This window comes from Aspergillus affinis (assembly GCF_023601865.1).
Source record: "Aspergillus affinis strain CMG 70 chromosome Unknown NODE_11_length_483380_cov_85_280398, whole genome shotgun sequence".
NCBI lineage: Eukaryota > Fungi > Ascomycota > Eurotiomycetes > Eurotiales > Aspergillaceae > Aspergillus > Aspergillus affinis.
In genome coordinates this window covers 439,055-455,595 of record NW_026515792.1, presented here as the reverse complement: position 1 = coordinate 455,595, position 16,541 = coordinate 439,055, and the positions used below count along the sequence as shown (strand labels likewise).

At 50.3% G+C, this 16,541-nt stretch overlaps 7 protein-coding genes across 7 annotated transcripts; 6 read left to right on the top strand and 1 right to left on the bottom strand.

Moving 5' to 3' along the window:
• Positions 1 to 298: 298 nt before the first annotated feature.
• On the top strand, positions 299 to 1,920 carry KD926_001077 (uncharacterized protein; the record flags this gene model as incomplete). The annotated part of the gene is made up of 2 exons (XM_053096636.1): positions 299 to 1,444; positions 1,531 to 1,920. 2 exons carry the CDS (start codon positions 299 to 301, stop codon positions 1,918 to 1,920), a joined length of 1,536 nt encoding a protein of 511 aa, XP_052959457.1.
• Positions 1,921 to 2,335: 415 nt separating this feature from the next.
• On the top strand, positions 2,336 to 4,843 carry KD926_001076 (uncharacterized protein; the record flags this gene model as incomplete). Its single annotated transcript, XM_053096635.1, has 1 exon — positions 2,336 to 4,843. The coding sequence occupies one exon, from the start codon at positions 2,336 to 2,338 to the stop codon at positions 4,841 to 4,843; it is 2,508 nt and encodes an 835-aa protein (XP_052959456.1).
• A 446-nt stretch (positions 4,844 to 5,289) lies between these two features.
• KD926_001075 (peptide alpha-N-acetyltransferase MAK3) lies at positions 5,290 to 6,175 on the bottom strand (the record flags this gene model as incomplete). Its single annotated transcript, XM_053096634.1, has 2 exons — positions 5,290 to 5,544; positions 5,750 to 6,175. The coding sequence occupies 2 exons, from the start codon at positions 6,173 to 6,175 to the stop codon at positions 5,290 to 5,292; spliced, it is 681 nt and encodes a 226-aa protein (XP_052959455.1).
• Positions 6,176 to 6,520: 345 nt separating this feature from the next.
• On the top strand, positions 6,521 to 8,532 carry KD926_001074 (phospholipid:diacylglycerol acyltransferase; the record flags this gene model as incomplete). Its single annotated transcript, XM_053096633.1, has 3 exons — positions 6,521 to 6,832; positions 6,924 to 8,331; positions 8,390 to 8,532. 3 exons carry the CDS (start codon positions 6,521 to 6,523, stop codon positions 8,530 to 8,532), a joined length of 1,863 nt encoding a protein of 620 aa, XP_052959454.1.
• A 3,167-nt stretch (positions 8,533 to 11,699) lies between these two features.
• On the top strand, positions 11,700 to 12,969 carry KD926_001073 (putative tocopherol O-methyltransferase; the record flags this gene model as incomplete). Its single annotated transcript, XM_053096632.1, has 3 exons — positions 11,700 to 11,938; positions 12,010 to 12,331; positions 12,394 to 12,969. The coding sequence occupies 3 exons, from the start codon at positions 11,700 to 11,702 to the stop codon at positions 12,967 to 12,969; spliced, it is 1,137 nt and encodes a 378-aa protein (XP_052959453.1).
• A 1,286-nt stretch (positions 12,970 to 14,255) lies between these two features.
• On the top strand, positions 14,256 to 14,846 carry KD926_001072 (uncharacterized protein; the record flags this gene model as incomplete). The annotated part of the gene is made up of 1 exon (XM_053096631.1): positions 14,256 to 14,846. One exon carries the CDS (start codon positions 14,256 to 14,258, stop codon positions 14,844 to 14,846), a length of 591 nt encoding a protein of 196 aa, XP_052959452.1.
• Positions 14,847 to 14,870: 24 nt separating this feature from the next.
• On the top strand, positions 14,871 to 15,236 carry KD926_001071 (phosphotransferase enzyme family protein; the record flags this gene model as incomplete). The annotated part of the gene is made up of 1 exon (XM_053096629.1): positions 14,871 to 15,236. One exon carries the CDS (start codon positions 14,871 to 14,873, stop codon positions 15,234 to 15,236), a length of 366 nt encoding a protein of 121 aa, XP_052959451.1.
• Positions 15,237 to 16,541: the final 1,305 nt, after the last annotated feature.

Below are 16,541 nucleotides of genomic sequence, written 5' to 3'. Positions count from 1 at the left end.
TCGATTTCATTCGCCCTTGTTTCATCTTATATTAAGCTCATTCTCCCTTACCTTACCCCGTACTAGTCGAGCTTAGCTACCCGACGAACGCTACGGCAATCTCGCCCCCTCTTCCCTTTCCCATCCCCTTTCCTGGATTATTCACGAGGATGGCCTTGGTGTACAGATAGGGGTGCTGCGATCGGATTGGGTAGGATTGAATTGGACTCGAAAAAGCGGTGTATACGTGTACGTGTGTGCGTTGCGCTCCAGTATATCAACTTTACGACAGTGGAATGATCAGCTACGGATTACAACCATGGAGAATAACAACCCTGCCAGCATTCGGCTGGTAGATAATACCTGTTCGCGCGACGAATCTCCCTCCCAGGCTCCCCTCGCTACGGAGTTATCTCGAGGTCTATCGCGACGGCTGACGAGGCCGTCCGTACGAGGGGAACTGGCCAGACGGAAGTATGCGAAGTGGCAGCCACATCGACTGGGGATCACGGATGACGGGGAACCAGATACGGAGAGGAGGCCCTCTGATGGCAGGGAGTTGTCGTTGACGGATACAGCGACGAATACGCTGGGAGGGGCGCCGAGTCTCGCGACTACCTACTCTCTTCCGACGAACGAACAGCTCGATTCCAATCCGACCGATTTCGCCCCGTCTACGACCGCTACTGGAGAGCCGGCCGGGAATGGAAGTGATGGCCCTGAGGGGGCCGGGTCGGGGTCAGGGTCGGGGTCTAGGTCCGGATCGAGGGTTGAGGCTGGGTCGGGGTCAGGCCTCAGGTCACATCCGGTTGGACTCAAACCCGGCACCGATCTGGATATTCTCTACGAGAACCAGCGGGGGTGGTTCCTGTGCGGGATACCGCTATACTCGCACCACTCGCTGCTAAACTTCGACCCGGCCACCTGGGTGACGTACGATTTTCGAGACAGCCCTGTGGACATCACCAATGCGCAGCTACCGGATCCTAGCTGGGAGTGGGCGTGGCGAAGATGGTACGTGGATATGTCGGGGGACGTGGACGACCAGGGGTGGCAGTACTCGTCCTCGTTCAGTTCGTCGGCCTGGCATGGATCTCATCCGTGGTTTCATTCGTTTGTGCGAAGACGCCGGTGGGTGAGACTGCGGGTGAAGCGGGTGTCAGAGAGGAGTCGTCGTGAGCGAACAGGGTTGGAAATGGCCCATATGCTCAACGACGATTATTTCACCATCCACACGGGGAAGAAAACGAAGAGGGCGTCCAGCTCGGAGCGCGCGTCGGGCGCCACCTCGGGGTACCTGAGTCGAGCGACCACCAAGGTCGAGGAGGCTCCTTTGGAGGAGATTGGAAATATTCCCAGTTTGATGCATGCCTTGAAGACGGCGATCGTGGACCGCGAGAAGATCGACGCGTTGAGACGATTTGTCGAGGAAGGCGGTCCTGAGTTGTATTATTTGGAAGGACAGGTATGTTCTGTTTTGATATCAAGGCTTCGGGTTCATTCATCCGTAGCTCCGCTACCGATTGATCGATGCTGACTCGCTCTGCTCAGATCCCCGAGATCATGCCCATGTTCGTCTTCCAGGCCTCGCGATGGCAGGTCCTCACACACTTGGTCGGCATCGTCGACGAGCTGTCCCAGAAGATACCCAATGTCGGGGAACGAGAAGCCGAGGAACTCCGCCACCAGAAGGAGTACCTCAGCAAGGCGGCAGACAGTGCACGACATCACCTCCGAGGACCCGAAGTCGTCAGTGCTCGACGCCGATCATCGGCGCCAGAGATGCTGGATTTGACGCCCGGACCGAAGAAGAAAGGCCTACTGTCTAGGTATTTAGGGAAGTTTTCGTTCAAACCCATGGATGATGGAGGACCTATTAAAGGCATACCAAAGGAAGCAGAAATTGGCAAGGAGGGTCATATTTATCAATATTCGTCTTGATTCGTTTTGGTGTTGAGAAGCTCTCTCTTTTTGTGTTACGTTCTAGCTCGGTTCTCGGGACTTGATACCCATGTTCGTTTGTGTCCAGTGACAATTTTAAGGAGGCATTGGAATATTTATCCATTGATAGCCAATTTAATAGATAATGCAATAATAAATCTTTTCCAATCGCATTATCGTAGGGAAGTATGTATGTTGACAAAGAGAAGTAACTCCCGGGCTGGCAGCATCCAACCCTCCGACCGCCTGCCTCTTTGGGCATGACGCAACAATTTTCTCCGTCGCTGAAGAACTGACGACGGCGGACAAAACAGCGTGCTTACCACGTCTCGCGCCGAACCTCCAATCCAATCTTCCTTTCCTCCCCTCTTACATCCTCCCTCTTATGTCTTGACATAGTTCTCGACATTCACCTATGCTCTCCCATGGCAGGACCTGCCTAAAAGGGCGTCGTGTCTCTACCCTCTTGGACAACATCGCTGCTGGCCCCGACGAACCGCTTCTCTTCCTCTACCCGCGCTGGTACAAGTCGACAGTTCGACATTACCGGTCCCTTACTTCTAGACCTTCTGCTTCTGCGAGGAACACGCGCGCCCGAGAACTCATCCCCAGAGGTTCTCCTCGTTCACACCGAAAACTGTCACCCGGGCACATCTTCAGACGATGGAATTCGAGTAGCAATCCTCCTAGAGATCCCGACGGGGAGGAAACAGCAGAAGCTTCACGCACGCCAAATGAAGCTCTCACGACCACGACTACCCCGAACAATGTCTCGCCGGAAAATCCAGAGGACCTCATCAAAAATGTATGGACCGATGATGAGGGAATTCTAATGGTCAGTCCCTCACCGATCGGGAAGCCAAAAAACTCCGAGCCATTAATTGGGCCAACGAAACCTCCGTTCAACCCCTTGGATCGTTCTGAACTGGACCCTGAACTATGGCCAGAACCAGAGCCAGAGCCAGATGACTCGCAACCATTGAAGACGAAACAGCCTGAGGGTCGGAGGGTCCTGTTTACCGGCAGCAGCCTCTTTCGGCTTACGTCTCGAGATCAGAAAAAGTTGAAACTCCAACGGAATCGCCTACAACAACATCCGGATGAAAAACAGATTCCATGGGATGTCATAAAGGATACGCTGATTCGATTGCAAGAGCAGTCTGCCACTTGGCCGAAAAAGGATTCAAGTTATTTAAAACATAAGGAGTTGTCGATACGGGAGGAGACCGTCGGGCTTCTCGCAGGGGTTACCAATTATGGGATGAGGGAGAACATCTGGTACATACCCATACATCATGGCTGCAAGATCCATTTGTTGCATCCACGCGATGGCGATGGCCGGAATCGGAGGGTCATAATCTCGGGGTCAGATCGTGCAGTCGAATTGGTCAGCGACCGTTTTATACTTGCACAGAGTCTCCAGGAAAAGGCAGACCCCATGATCGATCTCCAGAGACCCCCGGTGCCTATTATTTCTTCCAGACATCAACTCATATCCAAGGGTATCAAGCCTCCAGTCATTCGAGGCACTTGGGATATACAGCTCTCGACGCCGGGAGTGATAGACACCATCAAGCCTTTGGCGGAAAATCTGTCGACCGTGCGGGAGTTCGCGGAATACGTTGAGGAGCTGACAATTTCTAAGCCCCCTCCTGAATCAATTGGAGAGAAAATGCCGCACCGAAAAAAGATAGCTGATGCGCTGGTGGCGGTTTTTCAGGTTGATGCATACGAGAAACTGTTTTCCTCGGCTGCGTTGAATGAAGCGCTCTCTTGGATGTGTGAATATAAATGCTTGCGGCATGTCTACCCAGTTCTCCGCCGAGCCCAACATGTTGCAACGGTGGACACCATAAATATCCTTCTGGGAACGGCGGCCTCGCGGCAGGACCCGAACACGTATCACCGGCTTCTCAAGGCCATGTTAAGGGCGAAAATCCGACCGAATGAGCAAACCTGGATCACGTTCCTCGACCACGTCGCCTTACCCAAAGAGAGGGAACAACTTTCGAACTGGCTGGTGCGACAGGGGCGTATTGCAGGGATTGATTCGAGGCGGGCGGCCCTTCGGTTGACACTCAACGAAAGGTTTCTCTCGCATCTCGAGAGAAAACGTAGCGTGGACTCGTTTGTCCACAAGGTCAACACGCTGACGGACAATTGGTTTTCGGCGAAATCGATCGGCCAGATGTTTAGCGTCATTTCCCATCGGATGGATTATGAGTCTTTGGACCGGATGCTGGAAATCTGCCGGGAGCAGAACTTTGATGTTGACAGCTTTGCTATCCTGCGTGTCATGAAAATGTTCGGGGATGACACATTCCTCGCCCTCCGGTATCTATACCGATGCCACCTGTACCCTGAGCGGGTGTTCGAAGATATTATGTGGGAGAAACTCTTTGTGATGGCCTGTAATGATCACCGTTACAATATCGCTCGCGTGGTGTGGCGATACGCCTGCATGTATCAGGGCGTGACGACGAGAATGAAAAAGGCTGCCAATGTGGCACTGATCACCAGGCTCAAAAAACCCAGGAATAGTGAATATGTTAATGCCTGGATCACCACTGCCGGGAGGGTTATTGTCGGGTTGGACCTGCATCTTCCGAAGTACATCGAGAAGAGCAAGGTCATGGAATACGCCCCGTCTGAGTACCATTCGAATCTGATCGCCTACCTCATACCCATGAAGCTGACCGGCAAAGAACGTATACGGCAAGTAAAGTTCGCCAAGCTACTGCTACATCGCGATATCCGTGTCGGCCCGTTCTATCGTCCAGAACTGCCCTTCCCCGTCATGTTGGAGGCTGCCGCCCAGCTGGATCGTGAATGGCATCGCATTCCGCGGCCGTTGAATTGGCTACTGCAGAACTCCATTCATGTTCCCGTGCATCGCAAGTGGATCCCCGAAGGCATGGCATGAGCGATAACCTGGGTCCCTCACAACCTCTCTTACCTTAATACGGCTGTTCAGACATTTTCGACTTTCGGGGATCTGTTTAGTCCCTTGTATATTACTGTCGCATGGCGCCGACTTGAGCTGCGCTGCATATACTCCTTTCAATTCTTTTTGGCGCATTGCCCGGCATAATTGGCACACTATCTTCTCACCAGCTGCCCAACCTTGGTCGATCCATCTTGTTCCGAGTTCTATATCTCAGCCTTCATTTATGCATGTCTCTCCGCTAGCTATAGATATCTGTGTAAACTACATGCCCTGTATATAATTTAATATACATATGCCCTAATTCTGGGGGTATAAAATGTATTTCCATGAATTTGGTTTGATTGTGCTCCCCTCAAGAGAATCTAGTCGTCAAGTCATCTGATCTATTGTCATAATTGCGTATATCTATAAGAAATGGAGCGTTATCCACTGCCGTTTCCATGAAGCAACGCCGGCGGCGGAGGAGCAGGCGCCGCACCGCTCATTTCCGGCGCGGTCGGACCATAAGCATCGAATTCCATCCTCAACGACCCCACGCCTTCTTTCAAGTATAGCACCAGTCGGTAGGCCGAGTTACCGTTCAGGTAGTAGCGGTGCAGCTGCTTGCTGCGCAGGAAGCCGAGTCGTTCGTAGAGCTTGATGGCGGCCGTGTTGGTGATTTCGGTTTCGAGGGCAATCTGTCGGATATTTCATGTCAGTCGATTCATCCATTGACCATCTGCCTCCTCTGCTTAAATCCGCCGTAAAGAGGAAAGAAACATCAACGAGGCAGGAGCCTGAGTGAGGGGGTGAGGGGTGAAGGGGGGGACAGAAGCGAACAAGGCCCGCCCGCCGTGCAACACCCGTACAACATATGATCCCCCCCCAGCCCCGAGAACGCACCTCATGCGCATCCCGTTCAATCATTGCATCAATAGCCATGCGCACCAATTTCGTCGCAATGCCCCGTCCGCGGAATTCCTCGCGCACCGCCAACATGGCAATATACCCCCTCAAGGGCCCGCCGCGGTGCGGCTCCAGCTTGGACACCACGACGCCGACCATGGGGTCCTCGGGCCGCGAGTCGTCCATGGCCATAAAGCAGAGTTCGCCCCATTGGTAGAGGAAGTAGCGATAGACGTAGATGCTGTACGGCTCGGAAAGGTCCTTAGAGATGAGCTGGCGCATGGCGGCGACGTATTCATCCTCGCGGGATCCGTCGTAGCGGGCGTAGCGGAGGTCGGAGGAAGGAGCCGGAGGAGGGGCTGTTACGTCTGCTGCTAGGGCAGCGGCGGGGGCGGCGGGGAGGTTATCATCATGGCGGTTCATGCCGGGGGCATTCGAAGAGGAGTACAAAATTAAGAATATAGAGTTGGGGTATGGATGTCGATGGGATTGTTGGGGCTGATAGTCGGGGAACGTTTGGAGAAGGAAGAGAGAAGGAAAGGAAAGGAAAGGCAGATTTTCATGACGTCCGTCGACATGTGATTCCGGTCGCTCTCTTTTTCCCTCGCGCTTTTCCTTCGTCCTTTTTCCTTTTCTTTTCCTTTCTTTTCTATTCATCTGTCTCTGTCTGTCGTCGATTTCTTATTGTCTCTGTGTGTCAATTAATTGATTCCGACCATTCCACCCTCCTCCCCCCCCCCCCTTCCTCTTTCCTCTTCTTTGCCTCTCATGCTCCGCCGTCGTTTGGCCAAGGATGATAAGGACGACGCCCCGTCGGAGCCCAATGATGCTCAGCCAGCCTCCTCGCCCTCGTCCAGGCCTCCTCCACCCGAGAAATTCGGCTCCTTTGTCACGAAACCGCGCAGTAAGCGTCGCAATGGTCTGATCTTCGCGTTGGGCGGCCTCTTCGGCATTTTGGTGGCCGTCCTCTTCGCCAACCAACAGGACGTCATCAGTTTGGAGTCGCTGATGGACTTGAACTTGGACTCGTTGATGGATGTGATTCCGCAGGGCATTGTTAGGGATGCGAGGGAGTTTTCGGTATGCCCGACCTCATTGATGGCTTATCGGGCGCTATACTACTGGATAAATTGACTAACGGCTTTCGTCTCCCTCTTGTTCCCCCCACTAGCAGCATGAACGCGACACGGTCAATTATGACTCCTTCTCTGTCGGACTTCATCTTCAATCGCAAGGGTTCGAGGCCAAACATCCTGTTGTTATGATCCCCGGGGTGATCTCCACCGGACTCGAGAGTTGGGGAACGGGCACGCAGTCCCGGCAGTACTTCCGCCGTCGGCTTTGGGGCAGTTGGAGCATGATGCGCGCCCTAGTTCTGGATAAAGCGGAGTGGAAGAACCATGTCATGCTAGATAAGAAGACGGGGATGGATCCGCCGGGAATTAAGCTCCGGGCCGCACAGGGGTTTGATGCGACCGATTTCTTCATTACTGGTTACTGGATCTGGAACAAGATTCTCGAGAACCTGGCGACGATAGGATATGACCCGACCAACGCCTTTACGGCGGCGTACGACTGGCGACTAGCGTACCAGCATCTGGAAATCCGCGACCAGTACTTCAGTCGGCTCAAGTCCTACGTGGAGACCGCCGTTCAGGTGCGTGGCGAGAAGGTGACCCTGGCTTCGCACAGTATGGGTTCGCAGGTGGTGCTATACTTCTTCAAGTGGGTTGAGAGTGACGATCATGGCAAGGGAGGGAAAGACTGGGTGAACAACCACATCGCCTCTTGGATCAATGTCAGTGGCTGCATGCTGGGCGCCGTCAAGGGGCTCACGGCCGTCCTATCGGGAGAGATGCGCGACACGGCCCAGCTGAACGCATTTGCCGTGTATGGACTAGAGAAGTTCCTGTCTAAGGAAGAACGCGCGGAGATCTTCCGCGCCATGCCGGGCATCTCGAGCATGTTGCCCAAGGGCGGCGAAGCGGTCTGGGGCAATTCCACCTGGGCCCCGGATGATCAGCCGGGCCAGTCGATGTCGTTCGGCACCCTGTTGAACTTCCGCGAGACCAACTCCTCCCTCACGGCGAAAAACCTGACCACCCCGGAGAGTCTGTCGTATCTGCTGGATCAGAGCGATGACTGGTACCGCGACCAGGTGCTCAACAGCTACTCGCATGGCGTCGCGCACAGCACTAAGGAAGTCGAGGCCAACGAGAAGGATCCTCGTACCTGGTTGAACCCCCTCGAGGCCCGACTGCCGCGGGCCCCGGACATGAAGATCTACTGTCTGTATGGCGTCGGCAAACCCACCGAACGCAGCTACTTCTACCAGGAGGAACGCGACCCCCTGGTCAACCTGAACGTCAGTATCGACACCACGGTCACCAACAACGACGGTGTCGACCACGGCGTTGTCATGGGTGAAGGTGACGGGACCGTCAATCTACTGAGTACGGGCTACATGTGCGCCAAGGGCTGGCATATCAAGCGGTATAATCCCGCGGGTGCCAAGATCAAGGTATATGAGATGCCTCATGAGCCAGATCGATTCTCACCCCGCGGTGGTCCCAACACAGGTAACTCCCCCTGGTGACGTCTTGATACATTTGACCCACGATACTAACATATCACAAGGTGACCACGTCGACATCCTCGGCCGCGCCTCTCTCAACGACCTCATCCTCCGCATCGCCAGCGGCCACGGCGACGAAATCGAAGAGACCTTCGTTTCGAAAATCAAAGAATACGCCGATCGAGTCAAGATTTACGAAGAATAAAAACAATACCACCTCCTTATTTACGTTTATTACTATCTGTCACGAGTTCTCTTTTCATCTCATTTTGTTCATGTGGATGTTTGATAGATTACCTTAATTATATGTCCCTTTTCTTTGCCCTCTATCTTCTTATCTCCTGCTACAACCCTCTTACCGTTGGTTGCTACATTCCCTGACTTGACTTGATGGAATCTACTGTATGAATCGCTTGCTTATGTACGGCATAGGAATGGTGTTCAGGGTCCAGTGGATTGATTGATATAACAGGCCCATATCGAAATCTACTACCTAATTTTTGAGTGTTCGTGTCTCCTACAAACCAGTATCTGGTGGTTTGTCTTACACCATCCAGAAAGATAAAAGAATAAGAAAAATGTGGCGCGGCCTCCTGTTTGCAAACCAGCAGGCTAAAAACTGAAAAGGCAAAAAAGAAGAGGTCGTACCCGGGATCGAACCGGGATTACCGGAATCAGAATCCGATGTGCTAACCATTACACTATACAACCTTGGTTGTTGAGAGAGTGAGCAGAATTCAACACTATAGATCTAGGAGATTGAATATGCTGGGTAATGCTTGTGTTCCGGAATTGTTGAACACTCCATACCAGACAATAATACACAACTCTAGAGAGCTTCGTTGTTTATAGATAGTTATAGAAAGATCTTAGAGGATTGAATTGCATGTTAAGGACAGAAGCTGAATTCTCGATGGAATAGATTATCTTTCTTATCTTGAAAGCAAACCGTTGCTCTACTTTCGGCATCCCATGGAGTTACTTACTGCCTCAGGCTTCTTTTTCTGTATAGAATGGACGTTCGCGCACAACACACCCACGGAGAAATGCGGAGAAGGACTGAGTAATCTACTCCAGAAGTAGAGAGAGCAAAATTGTGCAGTACAGCATAATCAACTGCCAGGTGTGATATTTTAACTAATTGTAGACATCATTCGTCCGCGTAGCTTATAACTAGCAAGACATGTCCCCGTCAGTAGGTACAGAGTACCTTTGGATTATATACATGCTTTATCTGATGCTTTCTCAGATATCGCAAAGCGCAAATACTCCGTACATCAATCTATGGCATTCAACCACAAAAACAACAATCAAATTCTATCTCAAAACAACAGACGGTGGCAGATGGCAGAATCGTACAAAAAATGAAGGTCATACCCGGGATCGAACCGGGATTGCCGGAAATCAATTTCAAAATCCGAAGTGCTAACCATTACACTATATAACCTCGTTGAGGTCGCAGGCCAGGAAATTTTTAACACTATAGACTTGTATCAGTATTGGTCTGTGTATTAAAACATTGTTCACGCTGCTACTCCGTACCGAGCAGAGCAAAAAGAGAGAGGTCGTACCCGGGATCGAACCGGGATTACCGGAATCAGAATCCGATGTGCTAACCATTACACTATACAACCGTGGGCTGTTGAGGAATGCGTTAAATTTTTGATACTATGAGTCTGGGTGCTCAGAGAGTCGTGGGAAGTGGTTGTTATCGCTGGTGTTTTGGGGTATAGTTCGTTAGATGTTGAGATGTGAAGGGTATATAGGAGTGTTCCCTATTGTTATACATGAAAATGGCGCGTATAGTATATATTCTTGGTCTTTTCTTGAATGGTCTGTTGTGGATTGTATTGGCTTCATTGTTTTGCCATTGGTACCTAGTTGTGACAGGGATATCTTTAGTTATCTTGTTGGGGCGAACTCTTTCTTTTCTCTGTGTCTCTGGGTCTTTTTACTTGAGCTCGCAACACGGGCAAGAGCCTGATAGGCAAGTGCAATGTCTCGTTTATGCCGCTAGGGTATCGGGATAGCTGAATCTATAAGTCAGCCAGTTAGGATCTGTGATACCGATAACATGCACGAAATGATAGATTAACACGGGTATACGACACCTATCTCAGCAACGGAAGTTCTACTTTCTTACTGTATTTCCACCTAGTGTCTGGGTTCTGTTTCCTTTCGAGTGTTGCCGCTTCAGGGAAACCAGGGTTGTGCAGAAGGGTCGAGGTCGGTCACTTAGCACACTTTCATCAAAGTCCTCCGATGGAGATTGAGACCCTAGATAGACTTAATATGCGGTGCTCGCGAGCCATATCCAACATTGGTCCCGGTCAATCGGAACTAGGTGACGGTGCGAAATTCCCACTGCTGCGAGGGACCTTTTCCTGGTCATTTAGTTCGTGCAGGTCAGACCCGGATACTTAATGAGGAGACATTACTCTGCAGACTGGAAGTATCCTGATCGCAGGTCTATAGAGGGTATTCCTGTCTGGACAGAATCTGTAGAATGCCTGCCACTATCTTAGGGCTCCGTATATCTGCGAGCCAATCAGTAAACCAAACACTCAGGTGCTAGAATCATGGGGACAATGGGGCACCGAGGCTTTCGAGCAATTAATAGCGTATATCGAATGGGCATTCGCTAGAGAAGCAGAGTGCAATTTGTCGCCGAGGAAGCTGATTTGTCCGTCTGGAGGCCCGATCTTCGCAGAATAGAGTCGGCGCAAAGGTGCCAACAACATTCCACGGGTTTCTCGGAATTTGAATAGTAAGATCTCAATATACCCTCCTAGGGCCACGAGATGACCCAGACAACCAATATGCCAGACATCGCTTCTGACCGTATCTGGAATAGACCGTTTCAGCAGACCCTACCTACCGCACCACTCATACGAGTCAACACGCAATCCAAATGATAAAAGAGCAGTAGTAACTACTCAGAATCAAGAGCAGGGTGTGTCAGCCGTCGTAATGTCGTACACTAAGTAAGCCATACGATGCTTGGTTGAAGCAGAACCGCAAGGATCCTGACCCACTTGGTGTACGCGAGGGAATACGACACCGATACGCACCTTCTTGGCGGCATACACTCCGAAGTACAGATATGAAGGGTTCTAGATCTGTTCAATTCGATGCGGGTTAGACTATCGTATTTCCTGCGTATAGAATGTTCGTTCTTTGTTCTCCTGGTTGGATGGTCGCGGTGATGTTGGTGGTATAAGAATGTCTGGCTTCCTCCCTGTCAGCTTCTTTGGATTATCGTTTTGACTATATTTGACTTTTTTGATACCCTTTTCTTTCTCTTTCTATTAATAATTAGTTCTCTCTCACTCTTTTCTTTTACCACAAGAATTATTTCCTAATCGCTGCAAGATGGTTTCTTCAACTGTTGTCTTGAAGGAAGACCCCGACGTCGCCCTGATGAAGGCGATGCATGGCAAATCAGCCGAAGAGAAAAACGCCTTCTTCGCCATGCTCAAGAAGAACAATTCAGCCCACCGCGAGATCACAAACGAGTACGTGCGTCGATGGAAGGAGGAGAAGGGCATCGATGCCACTACCGATGAGGCCCGAAAAGAGCGAACGACCGAGTACATGGGCGTGGTCAACAAGTGAGTTTCACACCCCCTCCCGGGAAGCCATGTCATCGTTGCAGACTTGCTGATCGTTGGATGCACGGTAGCTATTATGATCTAGTCACGGACTTTTATGAAGAAGCGTGGGCCCAGTCGTTTCATTTCTGTCGGTTCAGTATTGGCGAGCCATTCCTCCAAGCGCTGGCACGACATGAGCATTACCTTGCGTATAAACTAGGCATTAATGGGGGCATGGAGGTGTTGGATGTGGGCTGTGGCGTGGGAGGCCCTGCGCGTGAGATCGCTCGGTTCACAGGGTGTCAGGTTGTAGGTGTCAACAATAATGCATATCAGATTGCTCGTGCCACGAAGTATGCAGAGAAAGCTGGCCTGGATAATCAGGTTTCTTTCTTCAAGGGAGACTTCATGGTAAGCGCCCACTCCGACCATCTAAATTCATCACGACTACTCTAGCTGACGAGACGATACAGCATCTCGAATTCCCGCCCAATACCTTCGACGTTGTATATGCCATCGAGGCCACCGTGCATGCTCCGAGTCTGCAGAAAGTATACGAACAGATCTTTCGAGTCCTCAAGCCAGGCGGCCGGTTTGGAGTATATGAATGGGTCATGACAGACAAGTTCGACGAGTCGAACCCCGAACATCGAGCCATTCGGCTGGGAATTGAGCGTGGAAACGGAATCGTGAACATGCGAACGCGAGCCGAAGCAGTCGAGGCCATCCAGGCGGCCGGGTTTGTTCTGGAGTATGAAGACGACCTGGCTGAGCGGCCGGATCCCATTCCCTGGTACTATCCCATTGCAGGCGAGCTGAAGTATACGAGAAGCTTGTGGGATATGCTCACGGTTCTGCGCATGACGAAGGTTGGACGAGCTGCGATGGGTCAGCTGTTGTGGGCGATGGAAATGATGCGGCTTGCGCCTGCTGGGACGTCGGAGACTGCACAGGAGCTGGCTGATGGCGCTGATAACCTCGTGAAAGGGGGACAATTGGGCTTGTTTACTCCGATGTACTTGGTAATTGGAAAGAAGCCTGAGGTATAGGACCACTGATGTATAATATTGTATAGTAATAAAAAGTTTAATGCAGCGATTTTGTTCCACTATCAACCCCAGTGATATTTCAAGGACAAGGAATGTACAGAGTAGACTTGACAAAAACCCGAGAGAGGAGGACTGGAAAATGCAAATAATACGCTTAGGCTTATAATGTCATAATCTACTTGCGTTTTCAACAACCCAAGGTTGTATAGTGTAATGGTTAGCACATCGGATTCTGATTCCGGTAATCCCGGTTCGATCCCGGGTACGACCTCTCCTTTTTTGCTTTTTGTTTTTTTCTTCCTGGTCTGAGGTAGCCTCAGATTCGTCGTCCTTGATTTGGTTTTTGCTTTTGTCAATTGAGTGTGGACTCGGTTGTTGTCTTTCCCTGCACGCCTGGTCTCGGTCCAAACATGAGATGAGCACACTTCATCCCAATGCCTCCTCATCACTTTTTGCTCTTGTTATTACATATAGAGATCACGCCTGAGCTAGGTTCAGGATGTGAAATGTATAATCAGCCAAGGTGATGGTTCAGAAGGTTTTCATTTCGTGAAAGTTTTGTGTTTGATAGACACCGTGGCGATCCAAGATGACCATGTATAGACACCCAGAAAGAAATTTACCTGGACAGTTAAAAACATCACTGTATTTCTTGGTCTATTTATCTATAGAGGTTGACGCAGAAAAACAAGGGCATCTTCTACAAGAGGGGTCAACAAATCATAGAGAATTGAATAACTAACACCCTGGCCTATCACCCATTACCCAAAGCTGGCGACTGCAAGGACATCCAGACTTTTGGAATAGGCAACTTTCTTACAACAGTTGAGGTTGGCAAGAGTGAATTAATAGAGGCCTCAATCCCATACCGGTTGTCCCAGCACTTCGCCAGGAATATATACCCAACAACGGATCTATATGGAAATAAATGGACTGGTTTCCTTTTGTCTGTCTTATTCTAGCTATTTTAACCTAGCCACGAAAGATCCTTCTCCCCCAGGTAGGATAGACAACTCGCCCTTCACATCCAACACAAATAGCAGGTCCTAGCGGGTTGAGGGCTCATCCTTACCCTTTGTTAACTGCCCTTCCCCCGAGTCGGCGAGGAGTATCCTTGCATGCTTTGATTGGTGGAACAGGTGCGCGCCAGCCACCGAAGCAATGGTCCGACAGATGAGATGAGATGTGAAATACTATCATGATACCATCTGCCCTAGTTCTCATCAATCATCACAGTATTACCCCCGCCTCCATTTCTACTCGATCCCACAACCAAGCCCTTCAATATGAGGATGGAATATGACGACGCCGCCTGGGAAGGTAGGGAACAGGTTTTCGACGACGTCAAGAAAAGGATCACCAGCCATGATGTGCTTCTCGTAGTCATCCGCTTCATGGCAAGCCACAGGGACTGGGTCCGACCAATTGATCGTGCCCGAATTGAAGGCCTGGGCGCATTCAGCCTCTGTTCCAGGATGGTCTTCGAGGACGGGTTCTCCCTCCTCCGTTTTCCATGTCCGGGTAGAGTGATGTTTGCAGAGGAAAAGGTCCGAAATGAGGCTACAGTCATGGTTTTCCTCAAGGAAAGCACGCGCATCCCCGTTCCAGATATCATTCATCATGGCATGCGAGATGAGTGTCCGGCGGGACTAGGCCCGTTTATTCTTATGGAGTATGTGGAGCATGCATCGAATTTGGCAACGCAGATACGAGCCCCGGGATATGAGAAGGGCGTTCGCCCGGTTCTGGACCCGAACATTGACGAAGAGAAGCTCGAGTTTTTCTATGGTCAAGTAGCTGATATTCTGCTGGAGCTTTCTAAGCCGTCTTTTGATAAGATCGGCTCGCTGGCCAGACATGCAGATGCGAGGGGCTGAAATATCCCCTACCGGCCGTTGACCATGAATATGAATGAGCTGGTTCAGCTGAAGAATTTTCCTGCGATGATGCTACTACAGGCGCCTTTTGCAACTGCTTCGTCATATTACCAGAGCTTGGCCGAGACCCAGTTCATGCATTTAATAACGCAGCGAAACGACGCCGTTGACTCGGAAGAGGACTGTCGCGCCAAGTATATTTCCAGAAAGCTCTTTTGCAAACTGGCAGGAGAATCACGTCTTCGCAACAATACCATGCCCGATGATGTTTCATCCAAGCTCTTCTGCGATGACCTGCGTCCAACCAACATTCTTCTCAACGCGGACATAAAAATCGTCGCGGTCATTGATTGGGAATTCACATATACTGCCCCTGCAGAGTTCGCGTGAACCCCACCGTGGTGGTTACTGTTGGAAATGCCGGAAGAATGGCCACGGAGAATCTCGGACTGGATAGAAGCCTACGGGCCACGCCTTGAGACTTTTCTTCGGGTGCTTCAATGTCGAGAGGACGCTGCTTCGGCCAATGGAGAGTTGGTAGAAGGACAACGGATTTCCGAGTAAATGCGAGCAAGCTGGGAGCATGGGGATTTCTGGGTTAATTATGGTGCCTGGAAGAGTTGGGCCTTTGATCATGTATGGCCAATGATAGCTGGAATATTATTCGGGGGTGTTACCTCGTTGCATAGCGAGGAGAGGTTGGAGTTACTTAGGGATGAAGACAGGGAGACAATGGGGGCGTTTCTCCAGAAGAAATTAGAAGATCGCAAGGAGCGGAAGCTGGACGATTGGGATGTATAGGCGGCTTAGATGCCTGAGGTGCAAACCTACCTAGAAATAGTACTGAGATTTAACCCCATCTCCAATAATGTGACCATCCCTCACTAGGCATCTCCCACGAAGACTGAGCAACAAGTTCAACCCCTTCCCTCCCAACCTGAGATGCTTTCATTTACATCCTACAACCAATCTCGAGAAACCTGGACGATAGTGCAGCCCCCACACTAATAGAAATTATATCTTCCCGAGTCGAAAGAAAAACCAAAAAATCTATTTCCCCGGAGCAAAAGGCACAACCCATAAAGTATGATCATAGACATAACCGTAAAGACGCCCACAGTATACCAGCAAGAACTCCAACCAGGTCAATTCCTAGCTCAAGACGCAAACCCGCTGACTTCTACAATGACAATAGATCCAGACACGCACATCCACATCACTAAGTGAAATTCCTCCCACAAAACACTAAACAGCAACACCACAGACTACCCAACCAGTCCCACAAAGAGTCCTTTTGAGTAAAAAAGGAGCTCGGGCTCTTATATTCAAAATAATGTCGACTTTTTCGACAACCAAGGTTGTATAGTGTAATGGTTAGCACATCGGATTCTGATTCCGGTAATCCCGGTTCGATCCCGGGTACGACCTCTCTTTTTTTGCTTTTTTGTCTATCTTCAATAGTCCTATTGATGTGGCAATGTTGTTGGGTAATGGTTGAGAAAGGCGTGTGGTGTGTATGAATAGTTGTGGTTGGTTGTTTAGTGTTCAAAGTCAAAACTTAACCTCAACCAGGTTGTTAGGTACAGACCATCTACACAGTAGATTAATATAGCAATTATTCATAGATTAAATAATCATGTCAGATAAGTTAATTGAAAACTTCCAGACCAAGAAAATATAGACACAGAATAGAAA